General features: G+C 36.9%; 1 protein-coding gene across 2 annotated transcripts; it reads left to right on the top strand.

Moving 5' to 3' along the window:
* Window positions 1–10,891: 10,891 nt before the first annotated feature.
* On the top strand, window positions 10,892–21,712 carry LOC107692345 (zinc finger and BTB domain-containing protein 11-like). Of its 2 annotated transcripts, none has more exons than XM_016491329.1 (10): window positions 10,892–11,250; window positions 12,451–12,671; window positions 12,982–13,099; window positions 15,462–16,453; window positions 17,545–17,841; window positions 17,934–18,330; window positions 19,295–19,412; window positions 19,543–19,701; window positions 19,983–20,158; window positions 21,002–21,712. In XM_016491329.1, exons 1-10 carry the CDS (start codon window positions 10,941–10,943, stop codon window positions 21,517–21,519), a joined length of 3,306 nt encoding a protein of 1,101 aa, XP_016346815.1. In that variant the 5' UTR covers window positions 10,892–10,940; the 3' UTR covers window positions 21,520–21,712. The 2 variants fall into 2 exon arrangements, with proteins under 2 accessions (XP_016346815.1, XP_016346814.1); XM_016491328.1 differs by having other exon boundaries at window positions 12,982–13,213.
* Window positions 21,713–22,340: the final 628 nt, after the last annotated feature.

Genomic DNA, 22,340 nt, shown 5'->3' with positions numbered 1-22,340 from the left:
TTGCTCAGCCATTTTGGTTAAGCACTTAAATGAATGGGGTTAAGGAGAAGGCCACTGCCTCCAGTGCAGAGTCAGATTCTGTCTAGTAGTCTTTCTGCCCCCCTCCAGTTTAGACGTGGTTGGGTGCAAGCCAGTGGCTCTCAACACAGTTTATTTATGGCAGCTGCCGACTTGAGGCATGGAGCCAAGCATCACAAAATGACATGGCTGTACCCAAGTCAAGCCTTCTCTCTGGGGACAGCCAACACTGTCCTTGACTTACTGCGCACTTCTGCTAGAACTGACCACTGAAGAGGGTTCAGCAGGTCAGGCCACACGTTCATTCAGCTGCTCTGCCGTTTTCTTCCGCTTTCTTCTTTTTTGAGTTTCAATTATGCAGGCTTACATACATGCATTATCAATAGCCAAATTCTGTTTGAATGGCAATGTTGTAATTATGGTTGTTTGCAGGAACGAGAATAAAACTTTGTTAGCGTGGTGATGGGTTTTGGAACCTACGCTCAGCTGTAGTTATGGGATAAATACGATGAGACGCCACATTTAAGAGCAGGAGAGAATAAACAGATGCTAAATCCAATGAAAGCTCTTTAAAAATGCACACTGAGAGGGTTTACTTAAGACAAACAGATTTAGCCAATAGCATGTTTCAGAAGAAGTTAGGCTAACATTTAGTGAATTTGCTTTTGTGTACTGTAAATTGAAATGCAGGTTCTGAAAGGAATTTAAAAAGCAAAAAGGAACTTTCTGTCCCTCTTTTTATTATGCCATAAACTTCAGAATATTAAGAAGAAGAAAAAAACTAAAAAATTGATGAGCCCATGGATGATTGGAGCAATTTGAACTTTTTGTTAAATATTTGAGGTGAAAATACATTCAGATAAATATAGATGAAAATAAACATGTAAGTTCTTGAAGTGTAAAAAACGTTACAGTAAAATCCTGTTACTTGGTAAACTGTACAGTACGTTACGTCGAAAATTACGTGGTGAATAATTGTAAATTGTTTAACATCACATGTAATTTTACTTTAAAATACTGTCAGATTTATGTTTTTCTTCTTATTTTTGTTATCAGTAAAGTACATATGTGTTGCCGCGATGGTGTCTTTGTTTGTATGCCCTTGTGCGCATCTATATATGATTATTGTCCATGTTTTATAGACAGTTACAATGAACTTACAATGATTCATAATGTGGCTTTCTGTTTTACCTCTTGTATTATTATGGTGGCTATTACTAAATGTTCATGATTTTGGTACTTCAAGCAGATAGGCATATTAATATCACTTGATGAAATATACAGTTATAAACTGTAAAATATATAGGCACCAGTATGCCACTCCATAAGACTTTAAATAATTTTACTGTGAATTTCTGGCAACCACGCCTGCACGTTTTTATCGTAAATTTAACAGAATTTTTTTTTTTACAGTGCTATGAAAAGCATAACTTCTTTTTATGTGTTCCATGTAAGAAAAAATAGCTACAGTATGGAATGCCATGAGGGTGAGTAAACAATGACAGAATGTGAACTATCCCTTTAAAGTAACCATGCATGCTTTAACCCCATCAGCTAGCTGAGCACAGGTTGATCCTGCCTCTTTTTCCTCTGTTGTTCAGGAGGACAAAAATATCTTAATGGCTGAACAGAAAACAGGACCTTTCCAAACTCCTACTGTGGTATAAGTCAGTGTAAATACCACCATCCCATTCTTTCTGCAGGAGTATATATCCTCTTACAACTCTGAGTGTCTAGGTTAGCTATTAAAAATACACCCCTAACCACTTCAATGTGTGAACACTTGCATAAACACATAGACTTCTGAAGTGTAAGTGGCTTCCACTTCCACAAAAAATTGACAACGACCTCTGCCTGGACAATGATAATGTTTCAAAAAACGAAAACAACAACAACAAACACAAATAGCATTATTGAGATTCACTGGACCCTGGGAATTGACCTTTGTGACCTCTTTGGTAACCTCTGTGGTTAACAGTGGGAGCAAACTGGACGCCTGAGTCACTTGCGTTAATGGTTATAGAGCAGATTTCAGCTCAACCAGGAAACCTGACTCTGCTGACCTTACATACTCCACGACCTGCTTGTTCCCTCCTCTTTCCTCCTTTCTGTCCTCCCTCCTTCCTCTGCTCACCTCCTTACTCCATTGTTCTTTGTGTCCAGTCATAAGACAAGTCAGTAGTACAGGAAAGGTGAAAGCCGGAATCCTGCCTGATAATGGCTCATTTCCAAGCTGTCATCAAGTTTTCATTGCCTTACACTCATACCTGTACAACAACACAAAGATGCATGCTGAGTACACAAGAACACGCCACACACCAGACAGTGACCTCTACATTTCAAGGTTGAATTTCGAATTGACACAAGAATAAGTGTCTCTGATCTTTGCTCTTGCCATTTTCCTCCTTACTGTGCTCATTTTTTTCTTTAAATCACTCAAAATATAAAATTTTGTATTTTTGATCACATCAGTGACCTAAGACCTTGGCAAAGTTCATTGACTTTAAGAAACGTTCTGTACTTCAAGGTGTGTGTTCACAAGAGTAGTGCAGGACTACAGGTGAATGAACCATTTCTGAGAAATCTGTCCACAATTCTTTTCATCATTACTAGTAAAATACACTAGGAGTCTCCAGGAATTGTGTTCTCCTTGAATGCAAGGTTATTTTCCGTGAACAGCATGTTTGAATTTTATTGCAGCCTATTTACGATGTTTTAAAGGGAACGGAACACGCAAAGTATGTTGATTTCAGCCTCTGATAGAGCTTTGCATATCAATAGCTTGTTTCCAAATGAGTGGTTTGTGAATGTTTTATCTATCTAAGCAAAGTCAGCATTAGGTCACATCTATTGTGGTCCTTCGGGAAGCAGCCTGCTGGTGCATTCTGGGAAACAGAGAGGCCCCTAGTTATAAGATGAACCAGTACCGCCTGTTTGCTCTCAGTGTGATTTGAGAGTCAGCTGACAAAGGGCTTATTATTAGGGGCCGCATTGTGTAGTGACTGCATGGTTGCTAGATTGAAGTGCATGAATCACAGTTTTACAGCCTGTGATAGCACTACCGAATGAGATGCTGTGATGGGCCCCAAACTAATCTTTATCACCCCAGTTTAGGTATCGTGTTGCCACTGAACAGAATAACTGGAGAAGACGGTAATACCCCCTGATTTATTTATGTTGTTTAATTTAAATAGCATTTATTTGTTTATTTATGTATGTAATGTATTTATGGTGAATGTAATATTGTAGTAATAATATGTTTGTTTTTATACTGCCTGTGAAAAATAGGAAGCATTATATTATAAAGATAACATAAAATTAAATAAATGTATTTTATGTTGTCATTGTTCTAAAGCCAAAGCAAATTATTAAAATATTTTCTGAAAATATTACTATATATTGAGTTAACAGCATGTCTTTTTCTACCAAATATTTTCTTCAAAATATATTTTTCTATCCAATAATCACCAAGGCATTTATTTGACCTAATATCAGTAAAATCAATAAATCAGTAAAAACAGTAATATTATTACAATTTAAAATAACTGTTTTTTATTTTAATATATTTTAAAATGCTATTTATTCCTGTGATGGCAATGGAAAATTTTTATTCCAGTTCAGTGCAACATGATCCTTCAGAAATCATTCTAATATGCGGATTTGGGGCTCAAGAAACATTTCTTATATTTTTATGTAAGCCATGATACATTTTCCCCCAGGATTCTTTGATGAATATAAAGTTCAAAAGAACAGCATTTATTTGAAGAAATCTTTTGTAAAATTATAAATGTCTTTAATGTCACTTTTGATCAATGCATCCTTGCTGAATAAAAGTATACAATTCTTAAAAAAGAGAAAAAAAACTTTCTGACCCCAAACTCTTGAATAAGAATAATATGCAAATATTAAGGGTTTGGGGACTCCAGTTTGAAAACTCCTGTATATTAGGTATGAGAGACAGTGAAGTCAATGGAAACAGTGGCAGTACTTTGATACTGCAACACTTTATTAAATCCCCACTCTCAAGGCATGGGAGTCCATGACTGGCTTGCGTAATGGAGTAGGGGAGTGTGGGGGAATTTCAGGGTGTTACTAATCCTATGCTTTGGCTGTGAGCCCATGGAAAGACAGCATCTCCATTTTCCCAGCATGGTCTTAAACTAAACTCATCCATGTTGTCTTACCAACTCTCCCTTTTTCCCAAAGCAACATAAAATATTCCTGACCAAAGCACCAACAATAGATCCCATCAATAGAGTCCATGTATCTGTTTTAGTTTTATCATATCTTTAGTTCTGTTATAGAAGTACACAAAAGCAGTTTATATTCCAATATAAAATTGATTTTTAATGCAAAGATCAAAAACTAGTTATTTGTGCCAATGATTAGTTTTTAATTAGTCACTTGTATAGGTTGAATATCATGAACATGTTTTCAGGAAGACTTGCTGGTCTTTCAAGGTTACTTACAGGCTCGTAAACTCCTGGTGCCTCTGGGATTTTTCCAGCAGTACAGAAAGTCACCTTGTAGCATACATCGTCCTCTCCTGGACACAGTTTGAACAGAGCACTTCATCCTTGAGTTGGACATTCCATCCTCTTTAATACTAAAAAGCTCTTCACATGACCTTTTGTACCCTTATGTAACCCTTTAAATGCAGGTCAGTCTGAGAGAGACAGATGATGTTACTGTCTCTCACATTAAGTATTGGAGCAGCTTTCTGCATTGTCAGCATGAAACATTTGAGGAAGCTTTTATCCTATTCAAGAACTCCAAGTTTTTATCATTTGACATATTCGAATAGCTGTATACTTTAAAAAGCCTACCTTTTATAAGCTGGGTCCACATTATCATGAACTTCTGGTGAACATCAGGTTTGGATGTGTTGATTCAAGACCCCAGTTCAGTCTGTACTTCCTCTGAAACAGTTTAAACAGTTTGTCTTCCTGTGTGACCTCACGGAAACATTTACTTCCTCAGAATTAAGGAATATTGTGTATTTAGTACAAGTTAAACTCAATTTGCAGGTTCGTTACAAAAAACAAAACATAACATGTCCTTCTTTTCTTAAAAAAAAAAATGGTTTGCACTTTATTTTACAGTCCTGTTCCGCGAGTACATACTATGTACTTATTATAGTGATCACAATAACTGGGTAATAACTAGGTACTAACCCTGAACCTACCCCTAAACCTAAGCTTAAACCATGTAGTTACCTTATACTACCCAGTACTTTCTTGGGTAAGTACACTGTAAGTACACGTACTGTAAAATAAAGTGTAACCAAGAAAAGTAGTAGTGCAAAAGCTGTCACTGCTGTGGTACCCTTTCAAAAAGTACTAATGTGTATCATTTAATTACTAATATACTAATACTAATGTATCAGTATGTTCTTGCACCCACACACTGTCTGCAGCATTAAGGACCCCCTGACGTCTATAATGTTCTGAACAGAAGAGCAAACACAGACACATATTCAAGCAAACTTTAAACTGCTACATACAGTACATTTATCTCTGTCCCTGAATGACATAATAGTCCATGTCGTACTCTTCCACTTTCTGCTTGTTTGCCCAGAGAGAATACACGCATGTCTCTGATTACAACGAGAGAAATCTAAGCAGATGCAGTCTCTCTCCCAGGTGACCCCTGATGGAAAACTCTGTCTGCTCAGCCAGACATACTCAGCCTTGTATGATCCCATAAGAAATGTGACAAATGACATCCCTTTTAGCAGCAATGAGAAATAACAGACTTTTGCTTCCGGGTAATCTCACATGTGTCTCTTAGTTTCTGTTGTGTCTTTTTTATTTCTAAGGAATTTGAGACAAAGTTGATATAGTTAGTGGATAGTTCATCAAAATAAATAAATTGTTATCATTTACTTGCCCTCATGTCATTCCAAACCATAGCTTTCTTTTTTCTGCTGAAAACAACAGAAGATATTTGGAAATAACATTCAATCCCCTTGACTTTCACTGTATAGAAAAAAAACCCCACACTTTTGAAAAGAAAGAAAATCATACAGGTTTGGAATGACATGAGGATGAGAATTTAGATTTTTGGGTGAACTATCCTTTTAAATGAAATTGAACTCCATTCAGTCTCCCAAGCTATGAACGAGCAATTTCTAAACAATAATATTTTCATCTGTTGTGGCACAGATTTGGTTTTCTCTTTCTCTGTTTTCCTTCACTCCCCTTCTTCTTGTACATTGTCCTTCATCCAGGGTTCCAGGGTTCTTTATCTCTACCTCGTCCCATGTCTAAATCCATTCATTCATCCCTGTCAGTGCTCAGTCTTTCATTTGTGTTCAATGCAGCGCTTCTCTGGTATCTTATGCCTGTAATTGGCTAGCTGAAGAAGCTGAGGAAACATAAAGAACTGAGCCTGATCCAATAAACCAGTTCATTCCAGTGAGAGGAAGTGTTCACATAAGAACACGAGCAAAGAACATGAAAACAAAAGAACATGAGCATTTCCCCTACATGCAGTAAGCGTACAAGTATTACATTACAAAATGTTAATAACATGATATCATGATAAAAAAAAATGTTGTGGTCATTGGACATAGCTTATTTAACAAAATAATTATCTCATTATTACTCCTATTATTATGACCACAATCAATATAATTATTATTAATAATAATAATAATAATATATAACATATATTATATTATTATATTATATTAGCTCAGCTCAACCAAGATTATAATAATAATCACTTTCCATAGACACCCACAATTGTGTGTGAGAAAGACAGACAAACATTTTCCCAGCTCAATTATTGTCAATTATTGTTCATTTGGAGCAAGAGTGACAAAGCAGCCTCTGTTTTTAAGAGAGCATGGAGGATTTCAACTGCTGTGAATTGGCCTTGGGTGTTTTTTTTCCACAGTAAAAGTCACATTTTGCTGTAAATATATGCGTTCGGTAAATTAGGAAAGGCTGGTGTAAATAGTCATAAATCTCAGACATGTAAGTAAATACATATAGTGTAAACATACGGAATCCCTGAATCCATTCATACAGGGGAGTGTGTGACATTGTACATTTACATTATATATCCTAATGTCATCCTTGTGACTTCCAGGTGCCATCATACTGACAGGTGCTGACACAAATGAGTCATTGCTGCTCTCTTCCTTTTTCTACCTTCCAACTTTTATGTTTGAGATGACACTTGGGAGTCAGTCATTTATAATGTACTTCTGTTCTTTTTCTTCTGACTTCTCTCTGCTCTGTATCTGCACTCCAGGTTTGACTGTTTATATCAGTGCAGTGGAACTATAAATCCAGAGCAAATATGCTTTATATTTCATAGCCCTGTAGGCTATATTACTAGAACGACCTTTCAAGGTCCATAACATCAGAATTTTACCCTATTTTTCAAATAAAGCGTAATAAAAAAAATGTAGAACATGCATTATTAATAAAAGTGCACAGGAAGCTGGTGGTGAAAGATTAGTCTTGTCTCATTTTCCAGAGCCAAGGTAATATTTCATACGTAGAGCACAACATATACTACAAAAATATATGTTAATTAGAGAGAGCTAGGGTGTTCTATGTGCTTAAAGTGTTGCCAAGTGGTTTTGTAGGTAGCTAGCTAGCAAGATAGATAGATAGATAGATAGATAGATAGGCTGATAGCTAGCAAGATAGATAGCTAGATAGATAGGCTGATAGGCTGATAGACAGCTAGTTAGCTAGCTAGCTAGATAGATAGATAGAGTACTAAGTGAGAACAAGCAACATGTTATCCTACGATTCTATGAATTTACAGTAATGTTATTTTCATTATTTTATTTTTATTTACTGTTACATGATTCATGTGAAAACAGCTTCCCATGTGAATGTGTGCACGTGTGTAGGCCTATGTGTATTTCAGTCAGTATGAAGTGCGACTCTATCAGTTCAGCAGCTCAGAAGTGTGCAGGGGACTAAATGCGTCTTCCCAATGGAAGGAATGTATTAATGATAAGGACCAATGGGCTGCAGACAAACTGATGCTGCTAACAAGCTTTCACGGAAGTGGAGGTGATGAGTCATTTTGGTTGCCTGGTAACCCACAGAGGTGCTGGCTTTTCTCTGTGAGATGGTGTTCCAGCATACCTAGAGAGAGAGAGGTTGAGTAATAAAACACATCTCACAATCAATGTCAAGGGAAGTTAAAGCTTTGCTCAATGCAGCCACCTGTAAAGATGAAAAAGATTAAAATTTTGGTAGTGTCTATTTACATCAAATGCAAATACCCAAACGTGTTGACAGCGGGTGCTTTTGCTAACCGTCCACTAGCCTACTGCTTAGACAATTTACCCACATTACAAATAACAATACTTTTATTTACGTTTTATGTGCGTAGCATCTATAACTTAAGTGTAAACTAGATGCTGTTGGTTGCTGTTTACACAAACAGTATTTAGCCTACCACTATATAATTTATAGAATTTACCTTCTTTTAGTTTATCTTCAGTAATTCTGTACACAGACAACCTAAAGGGGCTCATATAACACTTGAGATAAAGAAAACAACAAATGTTAGTGAATATAAATTAAATCCTCATTTGGTTCATAATAGGCTATGTAGGTCAGCAAATAACGTTGCCTAGCTATTGCTATGAAGGAGGGGAAACAAATAGATAGATAAATAAATTGTGATGTTAAATAAAAAGAAAAAATTTGACGATAAATAAGGATACATCTATATTTTTTATTTTAAATGTACACTTTAATTTATTATTTATTATGGAATTACGTCATTAATTTTTATGAATTAATTTAGGATTTGAACATAATTAAATAGTTTCTTTAAGTATATTCTAGATTTCAAATAAAACTTTTCCCCCTAGCATTTAAAACAATTTTTCACATTTTAAAAACATTTTAGAACAATTCACCATGACGCGGAATCTATAGTAAAATGCTGGTAAACAGCGCCCTCTGCTGTTACCATAACTTTTTTTTTAATTATTATTATTATGCTCAAACAGAATTAAAATACAAACATTTGTGGCATATGACGTCAACTACAATTCATATGTTTGTCGTGTTGATACAGCATTTTAACAAAGCAAATTATATTAAAAAATAAAAAATCAATAGTAGCCTAATTGAATACAAAAATAAATAAATGAATAAATAAAAATAGGCAAAGGTGAGGGTCTCATTCAAGTAATGAAAACAAGTCCAAATCAAAAAGAAGTTTCAGGGCATTTCTGTCCATCATGCATTAAAGAGATTTTACAAATAACTTTCATTCTTCCATCCGTTGAAATGGGGTTTCACCTGTAAATATTTACATCGGTGAATAAAGTGTTTACCTAATCAGGTTGTTTATCAAAAATTCTAAGTTCTTATCTTTCAAAACCACCCCAACTTTAATTGCAATCACATTCAAAGGGTATAATGCTAAAGCCAAAATTCCTGTATAAATTGACATTGAAAGAAAATTTTCTATCGTTTCAATTTCTTTTTCACAAAAACCACACGAGTTGTTCTCCCAGTTAAATCTCTCATGTAAAAAGCAACAGGATGGGTAAATATCATTCAAGATGTTAAAAGTCACGTAAAGATGAGTATCGCTTCCTTAGTTTTTTTAGCCTCTTCATCAGTGAAATCTTGAAGAACATATTTTCTTTTCAATTGACTAGGGCAGGGGTAGGCAAGTTCGGTCCTAGAGATCCGCAGTCCTGCAGAGTTCAGCTCCAACCCTGAAAAAAAACCTCACCTGCCTATAGCCTTAGTAATCCTGAAGACATTGATTAGCTTGTTCAGGTGTGTTTGATTAGGGTTGGAGCTGAACTCTGCAGGACTGCGGCTCTCTAGGACCGAACTTGCCTACCCCTGCACTAGGGTAATAATGTTTGGATAACACAATTCTGATAAACTTTTTTGTAAACTGTTTGCTATTTAAATTTATACCTTCAATACAGAGTGGTCTCATTTCTGATATAATGTTAGAGTGCATTACAGATTGTTGAATCATTGTTTTCATGGGTGCTGGGATGGCCTTTATCGCTCTATATTCTCTAATTGGACACTGAAAGTTAAATTTATCACAAAAATCTCTATATTACAACAAATTACCAAAATTATCCATCAAATGTGTTACTGCCCATATTCCTTTTTCCATCCAAGTTCCTAGAAACAAAGATTTTCTATTACTCAGAATATGTTGTTCCATAGGGGTGTATTATGTGGTGTGAAATCGTGCTTAAATAATAATTTCCAGTATAGAAGAACATCCTGATGGAAGTCCGATGATTTTACAGGTAATTTATATAAATCATAGTCACAGCGCAGTAGAAAATCAACTCAGCCCATTTTTTGGACAAATATTAAATTGGGGATACTGAACCAAAAGGAGTCTTTATGAGTCCTTTATCTCTGACTTTCATGCCACCCTTTTCAATACTCTTGATCAAGTCAGCTTTTCTGATATAATGGCATTTATCCTTCCAGAAAAAGTTGAAATTTATCTTGTTTAATAGTTTGATACATTTTTAATGAAAAAGCAGAGTAAATAGCTCTTGATATAACGTACTCCATCTTGGATAGTAAAACCTTGCCGAAAATTGTTATATTCCTTTGAAGCCATGAGTTCAATATTATTTTACATTTTGATTGATGTTTTTAATGTTTTCTTTTTCCCTTATTTCTTTCTTTCGTGTAACCGTAATGCCAAAATATTTGACTTATTAATATATTATTAATTAAGCGAGCTGGTTGATCATGCAGAGCAAGAATTTCACTTTTGTTAATACTGAATGTAACACTTGATGCTTGCTGTTACCGTGACTGTCCTACACATTGATATGTATTTATACCATAGACTGTATGTTATACATATCTATGGTCCTACACACCTCTCACTGGCCGATGAGTGTAGTTTTTGTTGAGTGAGCTTCATTAATCGGGGTTATGTCGAGCGAGGAGAGTTACTTAGCCATCCAACGCTACCTGACGGATGAACGTGAGCCTTACGCACCGGGCACGCACGGCAACACCAAGAGAAAGATCCGAAAAGCTGCCGCGTGTTACATAGTGCGCAATGGGATTCTTTATTACCAGAGGCGGCAGAAAGGCCTGGATGAATTCACGGAGCTTGAAGTGGTGCTGCAGGCCGAGAGACGGAAGGAACTCATCACGGAGGCGCACATCACGTCCGGAGGGGAACACCTCAACCAGCAGCAAACATGGGAAATTATCTCCCAGAAATACTGGTGGAGAGGTACAGTAATCACAACTGTAATGACCGCACAGTTTTCCAGACTGATGTCACGCAGTTCTGAAGCGCTTAGATGTTTCTTGACAGTATATGTCAAGCATGTGACAAGGACATAACGTTACAGCTGGATAGTGTCATTGATAAAGATATTACAAAAGAGCGTATATATACATACATACATACATACATACATATATACACTGCTGTTCAGAAGTTTGGGATCAGTAAGATTTTTAATGTGTTTTAAAGAAGTCTCTTCTGTTCATCAAGGCTGTATTTATTTGACCAAAATACAGAAAAAACAGTAATATTGGAAAATATTATTACCATTTTAAAATAATGGTTGTCTATGTTAATGTACTTTAAAATCTGATTTATTTCTGTGATGCAAAGCTGATTTTTCAGCTTCATTATTCCAGTCTGCAGTGTCACATGATCCCTCAGAAATCATTCTAATATGCTGACTTATTATCAATATTGGTTGATAATGATTTCTGAAAGATCATGTGACGCTGAAGATTGGAGTAATGATGATGAAAAATCAGCTTTGCATCACAGAAATAAATGAGATTTTAAAGTATATTAAAATAGAAAACCATTATTTTAAATGGTAATAATGGTAATAAAAACTGTAATAAAATACTGATCCCAAACGTCCCAGTCATTCACTTTCGGTTTTCACCTACTGTTCTTATTTGTCGATGGCGTCTTTGTGTGCACAGTCATAATCATAAAGACAGGTGTTCTTAAAACGCAACATTTGTGCTATTAAGGTTACAGATGATCTTGCTAAATGGGCTCCCATGATTTGTTGTTTTTGGAAGTGTGATACGTTTCACCCAATGGAAAGATAACTAAAACATATCCGCAGTGTTTGTTTTTTTCACTGTAGCTTACACAGATGATATTAACCTATAATAATTGGTGTTCACATTATTTTGTCCAACCCCTGTATGTATAATGTAGATCTGATCATACTCTGAATAGCTTTTTATTGTCCAAGTATGATTGTGTATGAATTTAACATGGCGTTTTCTTAAATAGAACAGGCAATAAAAATCCTCATATATTAATATTAATAAATGAGACAGTGAGATGGATAGATGCTTTATTAATCTCATTGGAAAAAATGGATGTAATTTATTGGTTTTTGAGACAAACTCTGTTATTATATGTAGCCTAAACCTAATCGTCTTATGACAGGTGTGCTGAAGCAGGTGAAGGATTGCATCAGAGAGTGCAGTCACTGCCAAAGCAAGCAGGAGAAGGTGAGAGGCAACGCTGAAGAGGCCACAAAACAAGCAGCTGTCCGGCAAGCAAGACGAAAGACCTCCGCCTGTGCCAGTGAGGAAGAGGACAATGAGGCACATGATGATTTGGATCTGGAGCAGTCCAGTGCACCTGATAAACACGAATTGGTGTTTGTAAGTATAGTATGCCATTTACAGTGTCACTGAATCAAAATTTGTTTCTTCAAATTTTGAATTTAATTGACAGTATTCTGGGTACAATAGTATCTTGATATTAAAAGATGAGGATATTGGAATCAATTTCAATTATGTTGTTAAATATTATTTATACTAAATAACAATGAATACAAATACAAGTATTACATTTTATGTTTTAATGTATTTTAAATGTATAAATATCATTTATATTTTATAGATAAGTTTTAAAAGTTAATGCATATGATAATGATATTATATTATATTACTCCTTCATGCATTGTTATAGGTGGACAGTAAGGGAATTGTCAAGCAGTTCTTACCGAAGCATGGGCAGACGATGCTGGACAAGTTGAACCAGCAGCGACTGAATAATGAGTTCTGTGATATCACGCTGCTCATTGAGGGTGAGGAGTATCGCACACATAAAGCTGTCCTGGCCTCCTGCAGCGATTATTTCTACGAGCTCTTTGTGGAAAAGGGTGCTATGTCCAGTCATGAAGCTGTCGTTGACCTCTCTGGTGAGAAGAATGCAGCATGCTGTAGATTGAAATAATGAAACAAACTGAAAGACAAATCGATTTAAGGGTTTGTGTTTAATGATATGAAGTATTTAAAGGTATAGCTCACCCAAAATGGAAAACTCTGTCATTATTTACTCACCCTCATGTTGTTCCACAGCTGTATGACTTTCTTTCTTCTTTTCCTGTGGAACATAAAAGACGAAATTTGGGGGAAATCATTTTCTTTTTTTTGTCCGTACATTGGAAGTCAGTGGTACCTAAATTGCACCTAAATGTACCAACATTCTTCAAAATATCATCTTTTATGTTCCACAGAAGAAAGTCATTACAGGTTTGGAACATCATGAGGGTGGGCAAATTATAACAGAATTTTCGATTTTGGGTAAACTATGCCTTATAAAATGGATAGTTCCGGTCCTTGATTCTGATTGGTTGAGCTGCATTCGAAGCTGTTGTAAATTACACTACAAACATAATTAGAGCCCGACCGATATGGGTTTTTTGGGGCCGATACCGATATTAGGGAGTAAAAAAAGGGCCGATAACGATATATCGGCCGATATTCTTTGTGTATATTATAGTACAGTACCAGTCAAAAGTTTGGACACTTTCCCCATTCGTGTGTCCAAACATTTGACTGGTACTATATATAGAATACAGTATATACATAAACAGAATATATATATACATAAACACATTTTTTGCAATGATCACTCAAATGTGGTGATCAAACACTTATAATGACGTGACAGAGATACGTAATGGAGGCAGGGCATTTAACAATTTAACAATAAACTTTATCCAAAATGAGTCTGACATCAGTGCACTGAACAGTAAAGTTGAAGTTTATTCAGCTTTAATTCAATTAAATTCCATTCAACTTTATTCTGTTGAAGTTTATTTCACTTCGGAACATTCATTCACGGATTTGCGCTACTGTCTTCACACACAGACGAAACTTACTAGAGAAGTGTGAAGTGTGACATAATATACCTCTGTGAATAAATACAATATAAATTCACGTCTCGCGCACTTTAATGCCCTTTGAATGTAACGTGTACGTTCCCTTGGAACTGGAATCATGGCAGAATTTCATGTGAAATGCGTTATATGTTCTGTAAAAGTAAATGTTCATATCGGCGGCATATCGGCGGCATATTTGCCGATACCTATATATTTGCGACAGGCTCATATCGGCCGATAATATCGCAAAACGATATATAAACATAATACACCTTTGTTTACTTCTGTGTGTTGCTCGGCAACCACTTTGTTGGCACCACAACTGTTTCTGAGGATTTAATATCATTACACTTTATTTGCTCTGTTTTATTCTGTGAAACCTTACTACGTATATGGAATAACCGCTTTATAAAAGCAATAAACCCCATGAAGCCGTGGTTTACAGTGAATTTATAACAGCTAAGGGGGTTCGCTTCGCGTCGTGCCTAACAATGCCCCTTAGCTGTTATAAATTCACTGTAAACCACGGCTTCTTGGGGCTTATTGCTTTATTTAAATATAATCTCTGTTCCGAACTCCAGTGAGCTGCATCAGAATTCTGTTTCCATAGACATCATCCAGACCATGTGACCTCAAAGTGACTAATTGAAAGAAACACTGTTCTATCTGTCAATACATACTTTGGATTCAACTTTATACTGAGCAAATTGCAGTGCATTCTGGGATAAAGAACATGCATCTTCACATTGGGAGCACATCTGTGATGACAATTAATCGGTCAACCACTATTAGGAAAAGTTTTTCTGTTTGTCTGATAAGTGACGAACGCAGGTCTTTTGTTTTGACAGTGCCTGAACGCGGGTGCACAGGAGTGCCCATGTCTTCATTAGTTTACTGGCTTAACAGTTCTGTCTGATAAAAAAGCTTGAACATTCAACAAATATACAATCATATCATTTAAATAAGTATTAAATATTTAATTCCACAAACCTTGCAAATGATAGCGAATCCAGCAGTTAAATCCTCTGTTGAATCCCTAGGATTAAAGGATTAGGAGGTTGCTGTCTAAAGTAAAAATCTGTTTATTTTACAGACTGGCAATGGCCGTCAAAAAAATCTACATCAGTCAAACACAATGTGTAAAATACTGGCTAGATAGGCAGCTCCCTAGCTAGTTTGTAATTAGTGTGAGAACATTAACCATTTAATTTATTGATGTGTTATTTGAGAATATTATATGTATTTGAAATGCCATTGTTTCTTTTGTTGTTTTACCTGACAGGCTTCAGCAAGGCCAGTTTTCTGCCATTACTGGATTTTGCCTACACCTCCAATCTGACCTTCAACTTTTGTGTGATGGCAGAAGTAGCCACACTGGCACGGCATTTACTGATGGCGGAAGTGCTTGAGATCTGCGAGTCTGTGCATAAGAAAGTGGAAGAGCAGAAGCTGATGGTCTACCAGAGGGAAGACATTCACACTGTGGTATCCAACCAACCTGCGCCCCCTCAGCCAGTAACACCCACCGCCTCCGAAACCTATGTTGTGACTATGCAGTGTGAAGGCACGCCTGAAGAAGGACAGTCCCTGGCTGTAATCGCAAGTGAAATCGGGACGGCTGAATCGCTGGCATTGCTTGCTGGTGCGACCGTAGATGGAGAAACGATGACTGTAGTCACTCATAGCGGACAGGCTGGCTCAGCGGAGTCTCTTGCCATGGTGGCCCACAGTGGCCATGCAGAGGAGGGCGAGACCATGACTCTGGTCACTCACTCTGGCCAGGCAGGTTCAGGTGAGTCCCTGGCTGTAGTACAGGCCTGTTGGTCTGTAGAGGAGCCACAGGTTGGTGACACACCTGTCGCAGAGAGCATGCAGACGGGAGCCTTTCTTATTAGCGTGGATTCTGGCAAAACGGATGCTTCTGAGATTGTGCATTTAGCTGCAGCAGTGCCACCTGCTGTGCAGGATGAGCCCCAGGCGGCTGAACCAACACGCCAACCTGAGCCTGCAGCAGCGCCACAGCCAGCCCCTGCACCAGTGAAAAGGAGGCCAGGAAGACCACCTAAAGTGAAGCAACAGGAACCACCTCCTCCTTTTCCGTCAGAGGAGGAGCCCAAGGAGATGGAGGGTGTTGAGGATGAATCAAAAAAAGAAGAGGAATGCATGGATTCCAACAAGAGATACCTGAGAAAACGATCTGTGAAGGAAGGAGGGTATGTTCGTCTTCATATGGGACTTGAGACGGAAGAGGAAAGCACCTCACCTCCTACGAAGGTATGCAACTCCCATTCACTCGACATAAGATTCATTTGTAAATATGACGATGGCCCTGTCCCAAATGGTGCCCTTTTGGACTTGGCATATCTGTGAGGTCCACAAGACCGCAGGGTGGCCCATCTGTCATTTTATGGCTTAAAAGGGTGCTCAGGAGTGCATCCAATGCAGCCTTGCAAAGCCTGGTGTCCTGATATCGTGTCTTAAAATCATTATGAGAAAACAGTCTTCATTAAAAGAAAGAAGTTCTTGAAACCAAAACCTTAAGTAATTAATAAATTAACAATAATAAATAATGGCATAATCAAATTTATTACATAAAAAATGTATTTTAAGCAAAGTCATGTGATGTGCCAACATGCAGAAACTTGCAGAAAACATGCAGAAAAAACTGTGTGAATAATTCATGATATTTGTTAAAAACAAAAAAGGTTTTACCTTGAAAAATATGTTTTGAAATTTTTATAAGTATAACAATTTAGATATGACTCATGTATTATGTGAAGTAAAATCAAATTATTTATTATTTCTTAGATAAATGTATTTTAACAAAACTGCTTCACCGCTTATTACGTAATATTTGAAAAACCATTGTATGCCAAGTCACGGAGAAACAGAAACTTGTGAGAAAAAAACGTATTACTTATATTTATGATAGGATAGGATAATTTAGGATATTTGTAAATATTAAAAAAAAGCTTTTTACCTTGAAAAATATATTTAAAAATATTTTTAGATGTTTACTCTCTTATGTATTATTTGAAGTAAAATGTTATTCTACATTTTTAAATGTTGTTATATATTTTCACCACAGTTGTTAAATTTAAACTTTTCTTGAGAATGGTATAAATATTTTTCAAAATCAAAATGAAAACATTAAAATACCATAGTGCAGCCAAAAACCTGGGTCATGCGTTTTTCAAACTAGATTTTATTTTATTTATTTTTTTCAATCATCATAATATACACTATTATTTATCATTGAATCTAATATTATGATGTTGTTCAATGAGCCAGGGATTAGGATGGGGAAAAATCTGCACAAAGGCAGTCAGCCAGATTGTCTTATTAGAATCACACTGTGTCCCCAGACACCTCAGAGATTTGTCAGGAGAGGCCGACCGGTTCAGTCTGCGAAGAAGTATCCTGATGAGTTTTCAGAGACAAACCTGGAGGCAACTTCTGATGCCGTAGCTGCTTTAGCAGAGGAACCTGAGCCTGTTGCAGACCAGCCAGAAACTGTGGAGGAGGACACACTGCAGGGAGACCCAGGAGGAGCTGCGGAGAGAGAACACGCGTGTAACGAGTGCGGCTTGGTGTTCCAGAGGCGGTACGCCCTCATCATGCATGCTCTGAAGCACGAGAAGACTCGCAGCTTCAAGTGCAGTGTATGTACCCTTGGACTGAATAAAAAGTAATAATTCTAGCCTGATCTTTATGCATTTTGGATATTTTTCTGACTTTTCTTTTGACCGCACAGATTTGCAATAAGGAGTTCCAGTACGCAGCTTCGCTCCGTGCACATTTGGCCCGTCACAAGCATCAGAAGACCCAGAGAGCCAGCATGACACGAGCCATGGCCCCAGAAGATTCTCAGGGGTCAGAAGGTCAGATGAGGTACCGCACCAAACGGGAGTTTGTGTGCGACATCTGTGGCAAGACTCTGCCCAAGTTGTATTCCCTGCGCATTCATATGCTGAACCACACGGGGGTGAGGCCACACGCATGCAAGGTTTGCGGGAAGAGTTTTGCCACCAAGCACAGCCTGAAGATGCACCAGGCGCTGCACGACTCCCTCAAGAGATTTCAGTGCACTGTCTGTGAGAAATCTTTTGTCACCAAGAGAAGCCTGGAGGAGCATATAAGCATTCACACAGGTACACACACTCCTTTTACTTGTGTCAGATGAATATGTAAATGGCTGCTGAGAATTCAGCTTTGCATCACAGGAAAAAAAATACTTTATTTTAAACTGTTTATTATTTTAAATTAAATTACAATTAAAATAAATGTATTATTTAAAATTGTTTTTATTATTTTAAACTGTAATAATATTTCATTTTACTGTATTTTTGTACAGTTAAAAGGCAGTGATGGGGAGCATAAGAGACTTTTCTTAGAAACGTTCAAAAATCTTACCTACCCCAAATGTTTTGAACGGGAGTGTACTTTAAGTAAATCAAGTTTATTTATATAACACATTTCTTACACAATGGTAATTCAAAGTGCTTTACATTGTAATACCAGCAAGAAAGAAACTTAAAAATGAAAAATAAAAGTAAAATACAGATAAAAAGCATTAAATTCATTAATAAGCTGGTTAAAAGACATGGCAAAAAGCTGGATAAATTCTGTAAATAAAAAAATTAGAATTAGTGTGCTGTTTTTAAATGACAGAATGTGCAAGTAAACAGATGTCTGGACTTGAATGCGGCAACCATTGTAGGTGCCTGACATCTGGAACTGGTTCCTGATGTAGATAAATACTGTCTTTATGTGTTTGAAATTAACCCTAAATATTCCTAGCTATTTCAGTTTTAATGATCTAAGAGGTCTATTAGGTTTATGTTCAGTAAAATGTTTTTATTTGTAAAATTCCACCAACCCCAGATTCCAGCATGGACACTTTTAGTTGCTGTTAGAATTCAGCATGTTTTCGAAGTATGAACCAAATTATTGAATTATACCTAAACCCAAATTTAAGATTATTTAGTAAAAAGTTGTCAAATTATTGTCTGAGCAAAAACGTACACTCTTAGTTTTAATGTAGTTCTATTACACTGTTTGTAACATTAAGATAAATGCTAAATGAGCAGTTCATAATAGCAGTTTGTTTAACAGGTGAATCAAAGTACTTATGCACAACCTGTGGAGCATCTTTTCACCGTGCGTCCGGGCTGAGCAAACACCTCAAGAAACATCAGCCCAGACCTGAGGTCCGCTCATTCCACTGTTCTCAGTGAGTGCCTTATTCCTCGACACATGCACACAACTGTTTTCTTTAAACACCCCATTAGACTTTTATTCACACATCTTGTCAATATAATGATTTTGTTCCTTAATTTGTTCGTTTTGTTCCTTCATTATAGCTGTGATAAGAGTTTCTTTGAAGCAAAAGACCTGCAGCAGCACATGAATAAGCACTTAGGCTTAAAGCCCTTCCAGTGCCAGGTCTGCGGCAAATGCTACAGCTGGAAGAAGGACTGGTACTCGCACGTCAAATCACACACCGTTGCAGAGCCCTTCAGGTGAGAGTAAAATAGTTCATGTCTTAGAGGGGTGTTTTGAAAGTCTCAATTTTCTTGAGAGAAGAAGAAAATGAAATTATTATATTTTTATTATGACATTTTATTTTTATCATTACTCTAAAGAATAATTTTTTAGACTGAAAGAAAAATGACCTTAAATCTGAAAAGGGCCTGTCATGGGAATTATAATCTGTATGATATAATATCTGAACTCTAGAGAGACACTAGCACTTGTTAGAGGTAGATGTCAAACTAAATTGTGTGTTTTGTCCTTTTGGCAGGTGTAATGTGTGTGGGAAGGAGTTCTTTGAGAAGGCCCTGTTCAGACGGCATGTCAAGAAAGCCACTCATGGAAAGAAGGGCAGAGTGAAGCAGAACTTGGAGAGAGAGTGTGAACACTGTGGGAGGAAGTTCACGCAGCTCAGGGAGTACCGCCGCCACATGAATAATCACCAGGGTGAGTGGAGAATTCATACATAAACGCATGTTTTGTAGAATGATAATAAATAATTTACATGCAGATTTAGGAACCGTTTCATCCAAAACAATAATATATATAAAGAGAGTTGTAAATATATTTAAAAAAGGGAAAGGGAAGAATACTGTCAAAACTATGACTTTATGCTTGTTTCTGAGACAACTATGTTGTTGTTGATTTAGATTTTTATATATATGTTTTTAATTTTACAAAATTGTTTTTTTGTTAGCTTTTTTGTGAACAATCAGGAGCCAAGCAAAAAAATTTATTTTTGTGAATAATAATAAATGTTTTCTTATTTCCAAAAAACAGCTTTATTTCTCCACTAATAATAATTTACATATATAAACTATATATATATATATATATATATATTGTATATGTGTGTGTGTAAATTATATAGTATATATATATATATACATACATACATACATAGTATACATGTTATCCAAAGTAACCCCCCCCCACACATAGTACTAAATGCTAAAAATACTCCCCCCAAAATATACATTGTTTAAAGCATGTCACCCAAAGCAAATTATGATTTGAATAAAAAGATTTCCTAATCTGCACATCTGCAATTCAGCTGTAGGTGGCACTGCATGCCTCTGTACTGACCCAGCAAACAGGAAATAATCAACATGAGTCATTATTGGGATTCAGTCATCATCCTGTTGAGATGTTTAGTCTAATCAGACATCCTACACACTTTCATGCTTGTTTGTGGCAATTCTACTGTCTGCTGACATTTTGGTTTGTGTGTCAGCCACTTGAAATGCTGAGTATAGCAGATGTCATGCTGCTCTTTTTTTTTTTTTTTAGGAGTGAAGCCCTTTGAGTGTCTGACCTGTGGTGTTGCATGGGCTGATGCTCGTTCGCTGAAGCGCCATGTTCGCACTCACACAGGCGAGCGCCCTTACGTGTGCCCGTTGTGCCAGGAGGCCCACATAGACGCCAGAACATTGCGGAAACACATAGCCAAGTTCCACGGTGATCAGTTGCCCGGTAAGATCATGCTGGAGAAGGACACTCTGCAGTTCCACAACCAAGGCACGCAGGTGGAGCACGCCGTCAGCATCCTCAGTTCTGAGCTGCCCCCTGAACTCCAGCCTCCACAGCCTCCCACCACAGAGGAAATAGAGACCGTTCTCATCACAGAAGAAACTGTGGAGGCCATGCAGGCTATGAGTGAGGGAACCGTGGCCACGTTGTCTGATCAGAGTATTATGCAAGTTGTGAACTTCGTCCTGGCACAGCAGGCTTCAGTTAAAGTGGAAGAGGCACCAGAAATCATCCAGACCATGGAAATGGAGGTAGCCCATGTGGCAGAGGTGGAATGAGACACAAGTACTCAGATGTGGCTTCTCAGTGACCACCTCGACAGAAACTGACCTGGCAGTAAAAATAATATGACTATGGGCAGGTTTATTCTTTTTTTGTTGTCATATAAACCCTGTGTGATCATGTAAAATGTGCTCATTTATTTTTGTTGTAAAACATAAATTAAAATAAGCTCAAAGGACTCTTGAGTTTGCTGACGGATGTGTGAATATGCTTGATTTGCATTATAGTAAACTTTTGTGTACATGTGTACATAAACAGAATAATTAGCATTGTAATACAGTCACAATCAAGCACACAACAAACAAATGAATCCCAATATAAACATTTGTCTTTTTTGTAACTAGGTTACATTTTCTCATTATTAAGGCTGTTTTTTCTTTCTGATTATTTGTAAAGCTGAGATATAAGCTCTAACAGACTTAGTGAAAGGGCCATAGGCTCTTGACTGTTGTATGATGCGGTGCCTCTCGGTCTCAGCTGAGTACTATGTATAGCAGCAGAAATGACAACCAAATAAAAAACTCCCTGTCTTCAGGGATGCACCATGTGCTATATTTCTTTTCTGTTTTTCATTTAATGTGTCTTAAAGTGTGAAAATGTGTAAAGTCTATATGCACCACTGACAGCATCTCAAGATCTGTGAGAGCTGATAGTAATAACGTGCTATGGTTTTTATTATAGTGTTTGCTGTTGGCAGACATTTTGTAGAATAAGTTTAAATCTATTGTTTTCTGTATGGCAGGAAGTTTTCCAAATGTGTTCTGGCTGCCATTTTTCTTAACATACAGTGTTACAATAGACATATGTAGCGTTATAG

This window comes from Sinocyclocheilus anshuiensis, unplaced genomic scaffold (assembly GCF_001515605.1).
Source record: "Sinocyclocheilus anshuiensis isolate Anshui unplaced genomic scaffold, SAMN03320099.WGS_v1.1 scaffold70, whole genome shotgun sequence".
Lineage (NCBI taxonomy): Eukaryota > Metazoa > Chordata > Actinopteri > Cypriniformes > Cyprinidae > Sinocyclocheilus > Sinocyclocheilus anshuiensis.
The sequence above is the reverse complement of the archived record's forward strand: the minus strand, read 5'-3'. Positions and strand labels throughout refer to the sequence as shown.

Coding starts and splice junctions, on each gene's coding strand:
- LOC107692345 (XM_016491328.1), top strand. CDS start 10,941: ATGTCGAGCGAGGAGAGTTACTTAGCCATCCAACGCTACCTGACGGAT. Junction 16,454..17,544: donor GCACCTCACCTCCTACGAAG/GTATGCAACTCC, acceptor CTGTGTCCCCAG/ACACCTCAGAGATTTGTCAG. Junction 19,702..19,982: donor ACCGTTGCAGAGCCCTTCAG/GTGAGAGTAAAA, acceptor TCCTTTTGGCAG/GTGTAATGTGTGTGGGAAGG.